This window comes from Vipera berus (assembly GCF_964194415.1).
Source record: "Vipera berus genome assembly, chromosome: 2".
NCBI classification, from domain to species: Eukaryota; Metazoa; Chordata; class Lepidosauria; order Squamata; family Viperidae; genus Vipera; species Vipera berus.
Window position 1 is genome coordinate 162,146,393 of NC_138203.1, and position 15,450 is coordinate 162,161,842.

Genomic DNA, 15,450 nt, shown 5'->3' on the forward strand with positions numbered 1-15,450 from the left:
GAGGTGACTCAATATACAACCTCTAGCATCTTTTTCTTTTTCCAATTGCCTGCCTACCCTTCTCTGCTAGCCATTCTTTCGTCTGCATCTGCATTGCTCCATTATTTTCCCAATATGTGCTGTGCTAAGGTGCTTCCTGTTTTCTCTTGATAGTGACTCTTCTCAGATACTGAGACAAGCAGTCCCTCAAATAGCTCTATGCCATGTAGGGATTTATAGGTGATAAACAGCACCTTGACTTTTGCTCCAGGAAACCAACTGCAGCTAACACAGTGGCAGTGTTAGGTAGGCATAGAGGGCTGTCCATTACTGGCAAATGCTGCCATATCCTGGATTATCTGTACTTCCTACATGGTCTTCAAGGACAGCCCCAAATTAAATTATTTGATATGAACTCAGCTCCTGGTGACATCATGAATTTTTCCATGTAATTTTCTTGGCAATAATTCAAAATGATTTGCTATTGCCTTCTTCTGGAATTTTTAAAAATCTCCTGCTTTAATCTGCAGCCCTCAATTTTTCTGGTGTTTTCACATCCAAGTCTAACCAGATCCAACTTTGCTTAGTCTTTTTTTGAGATCAGACAAGGTAAGTTAAATTCAGCCAACCACTGAAGACATGTATGTATTTACAAACAGCCCATGTTGGACTGGGAAATGGAATACCTATATTCAAGACCCCCTCAGCTTTGGAAGATCATTGGGATGATCTGGGGATTAGTCACTAGCTCTCAGCCCAAACTATCCCACATTACCCATTTATGGTGGGGGGAAAATGGATTTACATTTTTTGCCCTGAAGTCATGGAAGAAATGTAGGATAGAAATCTGACAAATTGAATACAAATATTTAAAAACACAGACAGTCTCTCAGTTCATTCTGAGATAAGGATGTAAATGAGGGAGCAGAAAGCACCTGTGTGTCTGAACCCAGCAAGGATGCCGTACAGAGAGGTGTCCTTCGGGAGGACATGAGCTGACAGGTCTTGATCCTCTCCCAGCTGCAGTGGTAGCTAGTGTTGGAAAGGCATTGGTTATGCAGGGAAGAAGTCTAGTGAACCAGAAAAAGTCAGGCCAAGGTCATTAGTTTGCTAACTTTTGTTCTGTAATATAAAGTATATATTGCAATCCAAGGCAGACTAATAAAGCACAGGAATTTGCTTAATATTTTTATTTTTTGCTTCCAAAGCAGCACCAGCATGTCAAGACTGGATCCTGTGATTTGAGAAAAAGAATGAATATGTCCCTGGTATCAATTTAGTGATTTAAACTTTGCTACCCAAATATCTGTTTACTCTTGATTTTAAAAAAATATAGCATATTGTCTGTATAGACAGTATACTGTCTTTGGTGGGCACACCGAATCCTTTTGCAAGGGGTAGGCTATTTGAGAGAGAAAGAGAAAGAGAGAATATTAAACTAAGCTATCTTGAATTAAAATAGGATGGGAAATATGGTTGATCTGGAGTAAACAAAAGTTTCAGGACACTCTGTGATAGATCTTCCATCTATTTCATTCTTTTACATGTACTTCCAGCCCATTTGACAGACATCAGGTTCAAGAAAATGTTTCTTTTATTTAACTTGACTCTCAGTTCACACAAACCTGACATCTGTTCTTGTCCATGGTGCTGATATTGGTCCCTTTAACAATCTCACGTTTTCAAATTGGGTATATGCAAAATATTGCAAGCTTTAATTCTTCCATGCCTGAATTTGGTTTCAGGTGCCCTGTTTGAAAGTGTTCACAGAGCAGAGTGTTATGCCATACTGGTAGAATAAAATCACATTACAGCTATAGAGGAGAGAAAGACTTTGCTCTACTATCCCGATCTCTATTTTATTTTATCTGAAATGTGGAGTAATCAAAACATTTGGTAGCTGACTCAAAATTGCATAACAGAATTTCCTGAATATGTGTTTATTCTGGGGCTTCAAAAAAGATTTCCTATTAGTTCTAATGTAGGTTGACATTATGGCATTAGACAAGTGCTTTTCTAGTTTCTTCACCCAAAATTAGCCCCAAAATCTAAGTCATTTGAATCTAGTATGTTTTCTCTTCACTGTTTACTGCATGGTTATTATTATATTTTTATCCCATTTTAAAAAAAATATTTAGCCATCTCAAGGCAATGAGCCTACTTAAATATTCCTGCCTATTTTCATATGATAAGGCTATATCATATTTGTTTGGAGCTATTAGATTTCATGAGGATATCTTATATACACCAAAACTGTGCATGCTTAAAAAATTATTCAGAATAAGTGCTTCAGATCTCATGAGAATACAACACTTTCCTGCTATTTTTAAAGCTGCTTTCCAGGCTTCCACACAAATCTGAGGAAAAGATGCCATTGCTTTCAAAAGTCCATTCTATAAAGTTAACGTGATTCCTAAAACATCAGCCTCTTTTTTTCCACGCTTGCACAGAAACCTTTAAAAAAATTGGTCTGCTTTAATGAACAGCAAAGTTCAAGGCTCTCTTTTAGAGTCACTTTTAAAATGTATGTGTCATTCATTACAGCAGCTGGTTGTACCCATACTCTGGTATTTATAGCATCATCTGTCTTTTCATTTGTAGCTCCAACCACCTTTGCAGATTAAGACCAGTTCAGCAACCTTGGCAAGGCTGCAGATTATCTGTCCTGGCCAGCCTGGGTTTATCCCTGTACGCTGGAGAGAGAAGAAATGGGATTCCTCCGCACTTCCTGAGCGGCTTCTGTAAAATTGGAGCTGACAATTCTCCTGAGCGGTTGCCTCTCCCGTCTTTGCCCTCGTTCTTCCTCCCACTCTAAACACTCCATTTGTTGTGAGAGGTTCTGGAACAGCACTCTGATAGCCCAGCTGCATCTTCAAAGCCAGGGATCTGTGAGGAGAAGCGACCCAATCAATGGCTTATAAAGCAGATGCACAGCTGAGCCATAGACTCCCTGTTGATCGCTGATCTCGCTGCAGGTGGCCCCATAAACGTGGTGCATGAAGGCCCTTTTTGTCGGGGATCTGTAAGCGTGGCCTTCCCCAAGCCTCCTCTTCCTCCCAGAGCACAGATCCTCTCAGCCAGCTCTGCTCAGAAAAGGCTCAGCACTTTAACACAGGAAGGGCTTGCTAGCAACAAGGTCTCCCCCCCCCGCCCCATCCCAAAAAATTGCATCAGTCCTTTTTATAAGGAACGGTTGTTAGCACAACATATGGGCAGGTGTCCTGTAGACAATTGGATCCTATTGCTTACGTGTGAAGAATTGTTTCCCGGTAGGAGAGTGTTGCATTTTTCAGAGTATCATAGCTAAGAAAAATGGAATTCTGTTACCATTCCTTCAAATATTGCTGCTTGTAGCCTCCCCTAGGTTGTGTTGATGCTAAGGAGAAATTTCCTGACAGTGAGAGCCATTAATCAGTGGAACAGCTTGCCTCCCAGAGTTGTGGGTGCTCCAACTATTACTGCAGTTCTGAGCAAGCACAGATATTGAGTTGAGGTGACATCCATTATATTACAATCTTTAGATGAATTTAGTTATCTAACCCATGTCTGTGATTGTAACACTTGTGCTCTGTTGCTGCAAGATAACATCATGGAAGGACCAAAGTGAACATTTCCTAGTTTCTGAAACAATGCAGAGATACCTGATAGTTCCAAGAGAGAGATAGCTGCATGTCTCACTTGTGCACATAAGCAACAGCGGGGAGAAGCAAAAAAGAGTAAATCACAAAATATCTGTTGCATCTTTGTGATGCAAATTCCAGCCTTTTTTGTGAGCCTGTCCCACACAAATATGTAAGAGATGGAGCTTATATCATGACTTTGCAATCCATGTTTACAATAGAGTAGAATAGAGTTGGAAGGGACCTTGGAGGTCTTCTAGTCCAGCCCCCTGCTCAAGCAGGAAAATCTATACCATTTCAGACAGGTGACTGTCTAGTCTCTTCTTAAAAACCTCCAGTGACGGAGCACCCACGATTTCTGAAGGCCAGCTGTTCCACTGGTTAATTGTCCTCACTGTTAGGAAGTTCCTCCTTAATTCCAGGTTGCTTCTCTATTTGATTAGTTTCCAACATTGTTTCTTGTCCTGCCCTCTGGTGTTTTGGAGAATAATTTAACCACCTCTTCTTGGTGGCAATCCCTAAAATACTGGAATATTGCTATCATGTCACCCCTATTTCTTCTTTTCTTTAGACTAACCAAACCCAAGTTCTGCAGCCGTTCCTCGTATGTTTTAGTCTACAGACCTTTGATCATTTTAGTTGCTCTTCTCTGAACTTTTTCCAAAGTCTCAACATTTTTGTTTTGTAGTATGGTGACCAAAACTGGTTGCTGTATTCCAGGTGTGGTCTTACTACAGTTTTATAAAGCGGTACTAATACGTCGCGTAATCTTGATTCTATGCCTTTGTTTATACAATCCAAGAATGTATTAGCTTTTTTGGCTGCTGCTGCACACTGCTGGTTCATATTCAGGTGATCATCCACTAGGACTCCAAGGTCCCTCTACAGTTACTGTTTTTGAACCAGGTCTCACCCAATCTGTACTTATACCTTTGATTTTTCCTGCCTAAATGTAAAACATTGCTTTTTTCCACATTAAAATTGTTGGATAGGTCCCATTGTTCAAGTTTGTCAATAACGTTTTGGATCCTGAGCTTGTCTTCTGGTGTGTTGGCTATACCTGCCAGTTTAGTGTCATCTGCAAATTTGATGAGTTCCCCTTCTATTCCCTTATGTAAGTCATTTATGAAGATATTGAAGACTACTGGGCCTTGTAGCATGAAAATGCTACAAGAAGTGAAAGAAAATGTTTTATACTATCAAGCAGTTGCACTAACATGGTTAAAAGAATGGATAACCCTTAGAAATAAAAGATTATTATACCTAGAGGGGCATGACCTACAACTTGGATAGCATGCCTTTCTATGGTATGGGAAGAGCAAAATTCATAAATACTTTTAAAACCACTATGTAAGAAATGCATTGCTTTTGACGTGGAAAAAGTCAAAATCGAGAATTTACATGAAAATACCAGGATGGATTTTATTATTATTTATTTATTATTTATTAATTCGGTTTATATACTGCCCTACTCCCAAAGGACTCAGGGCGGTTTACAACGCAAAATTTAAAAACAATACAATATAAAATTAAAATTAAATTAAGTCTAGCCGCAAAAATTAAAATCACAATTTAAAAACATTAAACCCCTCAGTCCAGACCAGATAGCTCAAAGAGCCAGGTTTTTAGGTCCCGGCGAAATGAACGAAGGTCGAGGGCAGTCCGGAGTTCCGTTGGCAGTTGATTCCATAGGGCAAGCGCGCCCACAGAGAACGCCCTCCCCCTGGGGATTGCCCGTCGGCAATCCTTAACCGGCAGTACCCTGAGGAGGCCCTCCCTGTGGGAGCGCACAGGACGATGGGAAATTGATGCTGGCAGCAGGTGCTCCCTTAGATAATCCGGGCCCATTTTGACAATGGAGGCGTTTGTACACCCAAATTTAATTATGAGAAACTTGTGGCTTATAAAGATATTTTGAACACTGGGGGGAAACTACAAATTAAACAAGAAATGGAAGAACAGGGCATAGAGCTATCGTGGTGGCCTCATTTGCAAATGCAAATGAGATATGAGAAAGATGCAAAAATATATGGTTAGATGGTTTTTACAAAGATCAGATAGTGTTTGATCAGATACTATTGTCTGATTAAGAAATTGTACAGTTTTCTATTAAATTTAAAGATGGAAGATGAACAAGTTAAAGAAACAATGATAACTTGGGCAAAAAAAATTTGGGCACAATGTAGAGTTAGAAAAATGGCAAAACCTATGGGAAAGCAACCATAAAATAAGGGCAACTAAAGAAAATTTATACAAAGTGTTCTATAGATGGCACTTACCACCTGCAAAACTAGCAAAAAATGTTTAAAAATATGTCTAGCAATTGTTGGAAATGTAGACAAAATCCAGGCACATGCTACCATCTTTGGTGGACATGCCCTAAAGCAGAGGTCCCCAACCTTTGGGGCACCAGGGACTGGTTCCGTGGAGAAAGGTTTTTCCATGGACCGGACAGTACGTGATTTTGTGTGTGCCTGCATTCCATGGATGATGCTTTGCTTGTTTATGCGGCCCGGTTGCTGGCATGCCACGGCCCGATACCCGATGCAAGTCCATTGTAACGGTTGGGCTCTTTGGTTTAGATGGGATCGGGAGGGGGTGCTTTCTCTGGAGCAGGAAGGGTTAATTTGGGTCTGATGGGATTAGACAAAGAGAAAAACTTGCTTTGCCCTGTCATATCTACAATATGGGGTGGGGGAGGGATGCAGTCTCCATTTTGTTTATTTTTTCAGGTAGTGCTCATTTAACAACCACAGTGGGGACTGGCAACTCAGCTATTAACAAGAGCCTTGGTGGAGCAGTGGGCTAATGCCTCCTTAAGTAACACCAGCTGCCTGCAATTAGTGCAGGTTCGCATCCCACCAGGCTCAAGGTTGACTCAGCCTCCCATCCTTCCGAGGTAGGTAAAATGAGGACCCAGATTGTTGGGGGCAATTAAGCTGACTTTATAATAATGCCGCTTGGGGTGTGTGTGAAAGCCCTAATAAGCAGGCATATACATAGAATGAAGGCTACTGCTAAGCTTGTAAGCCGCCCTGAGTCTTCGGAGAAGGGCGGGATATAAATGGGATTAAAATAAAAATAAATAAAATAAATAAGTGAAGCAATCACTAAGTGATTGTTGTTATGATCTTCAACTTTCCTTTGCTTTATAAACCTCTGAAGGTCATAAATGTGAGGATTGGTTGTAAAGTTATTTTTTTCATTGGGGTTATAACTGCAAAATGAGCCAAGTCACTAAACAACTACCTGTTCAGACACCAGAAAGGCATCTATGTTCTCTTCTTTTGTTCTGAGCTGCTGCTGCCCTACATATTCAGAAGAACACGGTACAATTCCTCACTGCACAGGTGTCAGGCAAACTACAGGGATGGGATATTGTTACAGTATTGCTGTTCCTGATAGGCTGGTTTTCCAAATGCAGGGAACCATATAATTAAATCCTAACCTTAATCCTAAACTCTTCCATTTTAAAGGGCTACAATCTCTTACAGCAGGGCCTGTAAAACTATAGGTCAGCAGTGAGGTCAGACAGTAAATGGCTCTCTTTTTCTCTATTCCATTCAGTTAATGAGTTTGATTGTACACTTTGTTCTGCCTATTAGAACAATCGGTTTTACATTACGGTAGATTAGCCGATGTGGTGTTCCTTTCTTCTCCGAATCATGAACCTAGTTTCTGGGATGTCCCCTTCAAAAACAGCATGCTGTTTCAGACATTTCCAGCTGTGCTGTCACTTCCCACTCAGCAGGCATGTCTTTTGTGTCATTAATTTACCCCTGGGTTGACCTCCCTTGAAAGAGCAGCTGCAAGGCTTCAGAAGGGCTTGACACTTGCTAGAAATTAGAGCCATCTATTAAAATTAAATTATCCCAGTGGGCCATAAACTAGGAATAAGGGAGTAAAACACCCTGCTGAAATTGTTCCCTTTTAAGACCTTAATCCAATCAAAGGGACATTTTCAGTTCCTAACTGGGAGTCCACACCTAGACAACGGGCCAGAAGAATCTCCTCAGTATCCTTGCAGCATGGGCATCTATGTGTTTTCTAGTTCAAAATGTATTGCACTTCTCTCTCTCTCTCTCTCTCTCTCTCTCTCTCTCTCTCTCTCTCTCTCTCTCTCTCTCTCTCTCTCTCTCTCTCTCTCTCTCTCTCTCTCTCTCTCTCTCTCTCTCTCTCTCTCTGTGTGTGTGTTTATGAATTAAATATTTTGCAAGATTAGTGCCCTAAACACAACTTTGGAGGCTGAAGAATTTTAATTTTTTTCCTTCTATGGCATAGAACTGTCAGAGCAGCAGATTCCTAAGGCATCAGCTGTATTACACACAGCAGTATGCAAATGAATTGCCAGTTTCTGGCCTCAGAAGGAAGAGTGCCAGTCATGACCCAAAGTTCCTATGCCCCTGGGCTTCTCCCTTGGCTGACAGAAACAAGGATGCTTTCTTGCAGAAAAGTTAAAATTCCACTACTGAGGATAATCAAGGAAGGAAGAGATACTCATTACTATGGTAATGCTGTCATAAGGGGACCCCCCCTCCCCATTTTTTCGTATATGTGGAATTATAAGCTGCTAGAGCACAAAGATTTATGACCGCGCATGTGTTGTAGCATCTACTGTGTTGTCTAATATGCCTATACCTAGTCAAGAGTTTTCCCTTACAGCACAGTATATCCTTCATCCTCCTACTTAAGCATGCTATAATGACCTCCCACCTATATTTTCCTTACCTCCAGGGTATTTATTTATGAACTCGTGGAGCAACCAGTCCAATCATTTCCTTGGTACTATATAAAATGCCAGATTAATTATTTCGCATTACAAAGCATTCTGGACACTGTGATTGGGCTGCCTTTAATCTTTCCGCTGCTTACCGACCTTCCCTTTTTCTCATCCTGTGAGGTTAATTTTTGTGTCTTCTGTTTTCTTATCTCCTCTTTAGTCTTTTGAAAGCCAGGATGTATGTCCGTCTTAAAAAGTAATGGATACAGTGAGCCTCCAAGACAGAGCATATGTGTCCATTCTTTCCTCCTTGTGAAATCTCTGCAATTTTCTCAAGATCCTTCATGTTTCAGGAGAAAAAGCACTCTTAAGTTTAACGGAAAGTACTTTTTTCTCCCAAAGTGAGGCCTTCGTTCAAAGCCATTGCTCAATTAGCCAGCCAGTTGGCTGATCAAAAATTGAAACTTGCCCTCTGCATTTTCTGAATGTGTTGCTTTGTGCATATTGGCAAAATGATGGGCATCGAAAAGTGCCATGAATTCAGGCCGTGAAACATACCGAGGCTATATCTGTACACATAACAATTACAAATCAGGGAAGTGCAGAGTAGAGCAGATTGATGGGAATCATCCAAGCTGTGGGAAGTGGGAGGTCAGGGTTACTCAGTGACCTGAGAGTGTTAAGGCATCAGCATCCATGATTACGGTGCTACATGGATAAAACCGCATGATGCGGTAGGATTTCTGCCTTGCTGAAACTCCGTGCCTGTCCAAGCTGGGAGGCCACGAGATGAGCTTGACAAGCCTTATTTTCTTCATAGATGGAAAAGCCAGGTTGGCTGTTTGCTTCTTTTGAGCCGCTGGATTTAAACTGGCCCATTTCTGGGAGCAGATTAGGAGAGCAGCTGGGAGAACAGAACGGCATCTTTCCTTTTCTTTCAAACAGGATTGAAAGGATGGTGGATTTGTCAGAGACAAGTGGGTGTAAGAGAGCAGGGAATACAGCAAGAGGGAATCTTTGATTTCTGAACTTGCTTTGAGTCTGCAAGAAAGGGGAACTAAAGCCGTGCAAGATGTAGACTAGAGGCCTCCTGCTGGGCTCCGTCCCAGCTGCACTCTCTCTGGCTTGGCTTTGCAAATATTTGGTCCTCCTCCCAACACTCTTTCCTGAATCTTCCTATCTCAACTTTACCCTCTTACTTATCTCCCTACAGATGGCACTCCCTTGAGTGAGCTCTCCTGGTCCTCCTCTCTGGTGGTGGTGGCCGTTTCCTTTTCAGGACTCTTCACCTTCATCTTCCTCATGTTGGCCTGTCTGTGCTGCAAGAAAGGGGGCATTGGCTTCAAGGTAAGTTCAGGGGGAAGTCCAAATCTCTCTGGCTGCCTGTGGCATAGCCGAGCCTCAGACAAAGTCTTCTGCTGTGTCCTTGACGTCCGTTGCCATCCTGCTGGCTTCTGGATACATCGCTGGGGTTTCTGAAGTTTGTCACCTAGCTAATCTAAAGGCCCCCAGGCTGGGGGAAGGTTACAGGAACATGTCCTCTTCTTTGCAAGGAGACGGAAATAATGCTCGGCGTGAAGACAAAGCTGGAAACTGCTTTTACCGTTACGTCCCTATCAGAGTAGTCCTGAAGAAGCAGCGTGGGCCACCCTGGAGTATAAAGCACAGGCAGAAAATAAAGAGTCAGAGGGACGACGTGGTGCATTTATGTGTTAGAGGCGAGAAGCGCGAGTCAAGCCATCTCAGCAGCAGGGGTTGCAGCAGGGGGGCATTCAGTGGGGTAAGGCGGAGATGAGGGCTGGGACATCAGATTAAAGCCTTGTGGCAGGGGAGGCTTTTTTCAGCAAGCCTCCGAGCACAGCAGGGGATGGCTGTCTGGCAGCGTGATAGAAGTAAAAAGGCCTAACGAGCTTTTGCAAGCCAGAGGCAGAAGCAGATGAATGAGAGCATAAGAAGCCATCTTATCCGGGTCAGATTCTTGCACATCTAGGTGTGATCAACGGCATTTTTCCTGGGGTTTTGGGCAGGAAAAGGTCCTTCCCGTGACCTGCTACTTCCTTTCGCTTAGTAGAAGATACCAAAGTATACATGAGTTCCGATCTCTCCCTACAGAAGCATTGTGAGGCAAAATGTTGTGTCAATGCAAGATGTATTTTCACTCTTTCTGAAATGTTATATAGAGGCTTAGGCCTGGCTTTGGCTTCCAGGAACATGGCTGTTATAGAGAAACTTTCTTTTTATACATTGAACAGTTTGACTCCATTATGAGGTACCTTTCTAGTCCTGCTCTTGTGTGGTTTTAAAGGTCTCTTTCATGATGGAGTGAGGGCGGGGGATGTCCTCATTCAGGAAAAGTTTAGGAATTTTTTTAGGGAAAGCAGCATCCTGGGGTTGTTTTATATCATGAGGTGCAGATGGGAGTCCTAGGGGGAAAAAAGTGACGCATCAGTAGAGAAATGTAGAGAGAGGAGGAAAGAGTTAACAGGTTGACTTGAAATAGCAACGGGGTATTCTTGAGTGTGATAATTGGATGCAGTTCCATCAAGAGATGATGCTCAGAGTTTCCAGCCTATGATGTCTATGGAGATTCTCAATCATCCAGGTTGTGGTTGTCCCAGAAGTGTTTTTTTTTTCCAAAAGGCAATTGGATTTTCTTGTTTTTTTTTTCCTTTGAAAACATTTAGCTTCTCAACCTTTTCAAAGGAAAAAGAAAAAGTCCAGTTACCTTTTGGAAAAAGCATCTTTGGGATGTGTCCTGCCTGTGATCTATTTCAAGTGCTTCTCTTGTAGGCAAAGGACTCTAAAAGCAGCCCCCCCCCACTTTCTTTCAGCCCTCTACCCCTTCACAGAATGAGTTTATGTGCTCTGTTGACTTCATCAGGAGCTAGAGGATTTGTGCACATTGCGTTACATACTGCTCAACAGAGAGCGGAGCCTAATACTGTGAACCAGGAGTAATTCTCTGTCCCTTCTTATCTGAGTACTTGCCTTTTAGTCCTTAAGAAAAATCTTCCCAATTCGGCAAGAATCTCCCAAGTGTGGTAGGTTACCATGTGCTCTAGAAAGACCCAAAGGAAGTGGGCAGTGATGTGATTTCAGAGGCACAGAATGTGCTGGAAAATGCTTGCCCCATAGCTGGCATTCTTGTGGAGGCTCTTGACCAGCCATGGAGGAGGAGGAGGAGGAGGAGTGTTCAGCCTGGAGTGATAGACAGTTCTGTCACAGCTTACAGAGGTAGCCAGGTTCCACAGTGGGAACAATGAAGCACTTCAGGATCCTTCCCACTCTGCCTATATAGGGGCATGAAACAAATCTGTGAGTGGGCTCTGTGCTTTCCTCTTGGAACAACCAGGAAGGCAGCAGCTCACGGTTATCCAAGCTTAAGATGCTCACTGGGAATGCTCACCCTTTCCTACCTGATTGCTTGGGCAACCTTCAGTAGGAAAAAGTTCATCCAGGTAATTAGAAGAACCGACTGGTCTCACTCTGCAGGAGAACTGAACGAGAGCAGAGAGGAAAGCAAAGCCTTAAGCAGGGATGGGCAGGTGGGTGGATGGCTGAGGGATGGGCAGGGTTGATGGGGCTGCCTTGAACTCCGCAGGCAGTAGTGAGGGGAGCAGAGCGCTAAGGGATGGTGCACCTATTAACACTCTTTCTCTGGGCACTCTTGCCTAGAGCTGGAGAAGCCAATCCCGGGAGAAGAGGCTGAGGATGGTTTTGAGGTGTCTGCCCTGCACGGGGGCCAGCACAGTGCCCAAAACAGCCTGTAATGTAGAACTGGGGAACCCTGGGCAGCCCTCCCCCTGCCCCCTGACCAAGGTGAGGCTGCTTCTCCCACAACTGTGCTTATGACTCTGTCTTTCACGGGGGGGGGGCAGGGGGGAGGGAGCAGAACAGCCGCCGCTGACCACACTTTAAAAATCGGGGGATCGAGGTGGGATGGCAGGAGAAGGCCACTAGGCGGGGCGATGGGTCGTTGCTCTTCGCTTGGATCCCCTGAAGTCTTCCTACTTCCCCATGCAAAGGCAAGGCGGGGGTACGGGCTGGAAGCAGTAGCTCTGGCTATGACCTGCCCCGTGGACCTGCAGAGAGTCTGGCGGGGAATGCTGTCTTTATTTTGCTTTTGTCCTCTCTTTCAAACCTTTGTCTCCATGGAGCATCTTTTTTCTTTTGGAGAAAATCTGAAATTGGCTGTCATGAAATACATTAGAACTGATCACTTTGGGCTTTGTCCTGAACCCAGCACTACATTCCCCCACATGCATAGATCTGTGGGTGAAAAGATTAAAAAAAGAAGAAGAAGAAGAAAAAGAAAAAAGAGTGACTGAGTGCACGGCTGTCTCTGTTACCCCCCAATTCTAATGGGGCATGTCTGTAGCTGGATGGGAAAGAGTGATTGTGTAGTTTATGTGCCTCTGTCTTGGTGTGCATATCTCCTCTGCTGTGGAGGTGGTTATCTGAAATGGAACTGCACAGATGGGAAACTGTTTGTGTGAATCAGCTCTTTCCCCCAGGGGCAATAAAGTAGCGCGCTGAACCTTTAGGTTGCAGTAGTGATCCTTAGCCTCCCAAAGTGTGCGTGGGATCATCTTCACACAAAATGGTTTGCTACTACCGAAAAGTGTATGTTCTGCAATTCCATTTCAAGCAGCTGGATCCATGTTATAGGACTGAGTGAGGGTGTATATGTCCATTGGGCTGTGTCTGCTCTTTTTCCTAGTCTGTTATGGGTATTTGTTAAGCCAGATTATGGGAGAAAATAGCTCAGTTACAGTACGGTTACACTAGTCCACATGGACACATGGGCATATAGATGTGAGGACTGTAGATTCAGTTCTTCTCACAAGTGTGTAACACAACTGTGCGTGCAGAGATTCCTCTGCTAGTGCTGTACGGCAGTGAAGGGACGACATTTTTCTTTCCCTTCAGTGTGATTATTCACACATTGGTTACCTGTGCCAAAGAATGGCTGTGAGTTCTTTGCACTTTTTCATGTGTATTTAGGAACCCAGTGAATTGCCTTGTATCGAATTGGCCCATTGATCCATATGGTTTGGGATTTAATAAATATTTCAGGCAAAGCGTCATCCCCAGCCTTTTCTGCAGATAGCAAGCACTGAGTCAGGGGTTCTTTGCATGCAGAATTATGTACTGCTGTGGAATATCTATGAAAGGTCATCCATGTGTGAGCACATAAACTGCTGGTGGTAGTCAGGATGGTATTTCAAAGCAGCCTTCGTCAGTCCAATGCCTGCCTGATATTTGTTAACATAACTTCCCCAGTTCCCAGTTACTATTGAAATGACTAGGATGTTTAGGGATGGCGATCCAACAACTGGAGTGTACCGTAGCAGGTTGGGGGAAGGCTGCTTGAATGAGTCAAAGTTGCTTTGCATGCTTTATTGCCATAATCCTCCCATTGAGAGGAGGATTATGTGTCTAGAGATGACCAAATGCATGTCTCAAACCTTCTCCTCTCCACATTTGTAACATTGCTCTATTGCCCCATTCTACACTTTTATTCTCCTTATCTTTCTTGCCCCAGGAATTCAGTAATGCTGACGGGGAGGAATATCCTAGTGAATTCTCAGCCCAAGGCTCACCAGCCACACAGAATGGCCCCGAAGTTTATATTCTGCCTCTCACCGAAGTATCTTTGCCAATGTCTAGGCAACCTGGGCGCTCAGGTAATCAAGTGAAGCGTCTGCATTAAGCTTACTTCATTAAACTTTTTTTTCTCCCTGTGGATACTTGCAGTAGTGATTTTCATGCTTTGTGTGTACAGCAGCATTGACAAATTTATGTTATCCAGATGGATAGGACTACAATTCCCAGGGCTCCAGAATTCCTGGGCACCGTGTTCAGCAAGTCCCACAAATCTGGAGATTTCCATCTTAGAGAGAAGTGACACCTGGATGGCATCTGTGTGGGAAAGGGAGACAGCAAAACTTTGAATTCTTCTGTTGCTGGCAGTCTTGGAATTATCACCTAGATTTTGTGCTTCCGAAAAGAAACAAGGAGCCCAATTTCCCACTACTGTCGGAAGAAATCCTCCCTTTAATTATTGTTATTGTGCTGTAATGAACTGTGAGAATAACCTTGAAGAAGAGGAAGTGCACGTACAAATAAATACTTTAATCAAGTGTAATGTGGTCATCCCTTTGAGATAGACCATACTTGAATGGCAAAATCATGAATATTAAAACTACCTTTATTATAGGGTGACAGTCAACAGAATCTTGCCGTTCTGAGTATATTTCCCCTTCTCTACTTTTACCCCAAAGAGAACAAGGGAAGATCCAGTCTGAGATGTTTTTTTCTAAATCCATTCCTGCTCTGGGCTCAGATTTCTCTTATCATTGCCTTGGGTGTTCTCTTGTCTTCCTCCTCTTCCTCAAAGTTATTCTCACAGCCCATTGACACATGCAGGTTCAAGGTGATTTTAAAAAAAGTGAGAGGACAGCATTTTTGCACCCAATCAACTCAGTGCTCTTTAGGATTTAAAATACTGATATTATTTTAAAGATACAAGCATTTGTAGCGTAGAGCCCACCTCAGCAAGTATTTCTCTCACAATAAAAATCTTAGACTTTAATATGCTGTAGGACTTCTCTAACAGGGACGCGGTGGCTCAGTGGGTTAGGACGCTGAGCTTGTCGATCAGAAGGTCAGCAGTTTGACGGGTTGAATCCCGAGTGCCGCGTAACAGAGTGAGCGTCTGTTACTCGTCCCAGCTTCTCCAACCTAGCAGTTCGAAAGCATGTAAAAAATGCAAGTAGAAAAATAGGGACCACTACGGTGGGAAGGTAACAGCGTTCCATGCGCCTTTGGCATCTAGTCATGCCGGCCACATGACCACGGAGTCGTCCTCGGACAAGCACTGTCTCTTCGGCTTTGAAACGGAGATGAGCACCGGCCCCTAGAGTCGGAAACGACTAGCACGAATGTGCGGGGGAACCTTTACCTTTACCTTTAGGACTTCTCTTTTTTCTTCTTCTGCATAGGTATTCCCCCTGCACATTCTTACTATGTTCCTTCAGTAATGGTACATATCCTTCCATAGAAAAAGATGGCCTCAAACAGTGGGATGGAGGGGGAAACATGATAGTAATAGCACGAGTACCTCCACTA

At 43.3% G+C, this 15,450-nt stretch overlaps 1 protein-coding gene across 1 annotated transcript in view; it reads left to right on the forward strand.

The window, feature by feature from the left end:
* AATK (apoptosis associated tyrosine kinase) overlaps window positions 1–15,450 on the forward strand; it is an 84,899-nt gene that overhangs the window by 46,460 nt on the left and 22,989 nt on the right. Inside the window, exons 2-3 of the mRNA XM_081317300.1 lie at window positions 9,533–9,666; window positions 13,865–14,006. Coding sequence (XP_081173426.1) covers window positions 9,533–9,666; window positions 13,865–14,006 — 276 coding nt within the window. The remainder of the gene's footprint in view (window positions 1–9,532; window positions 9,667–13,864; window positions 14,007–15,450) is intronic.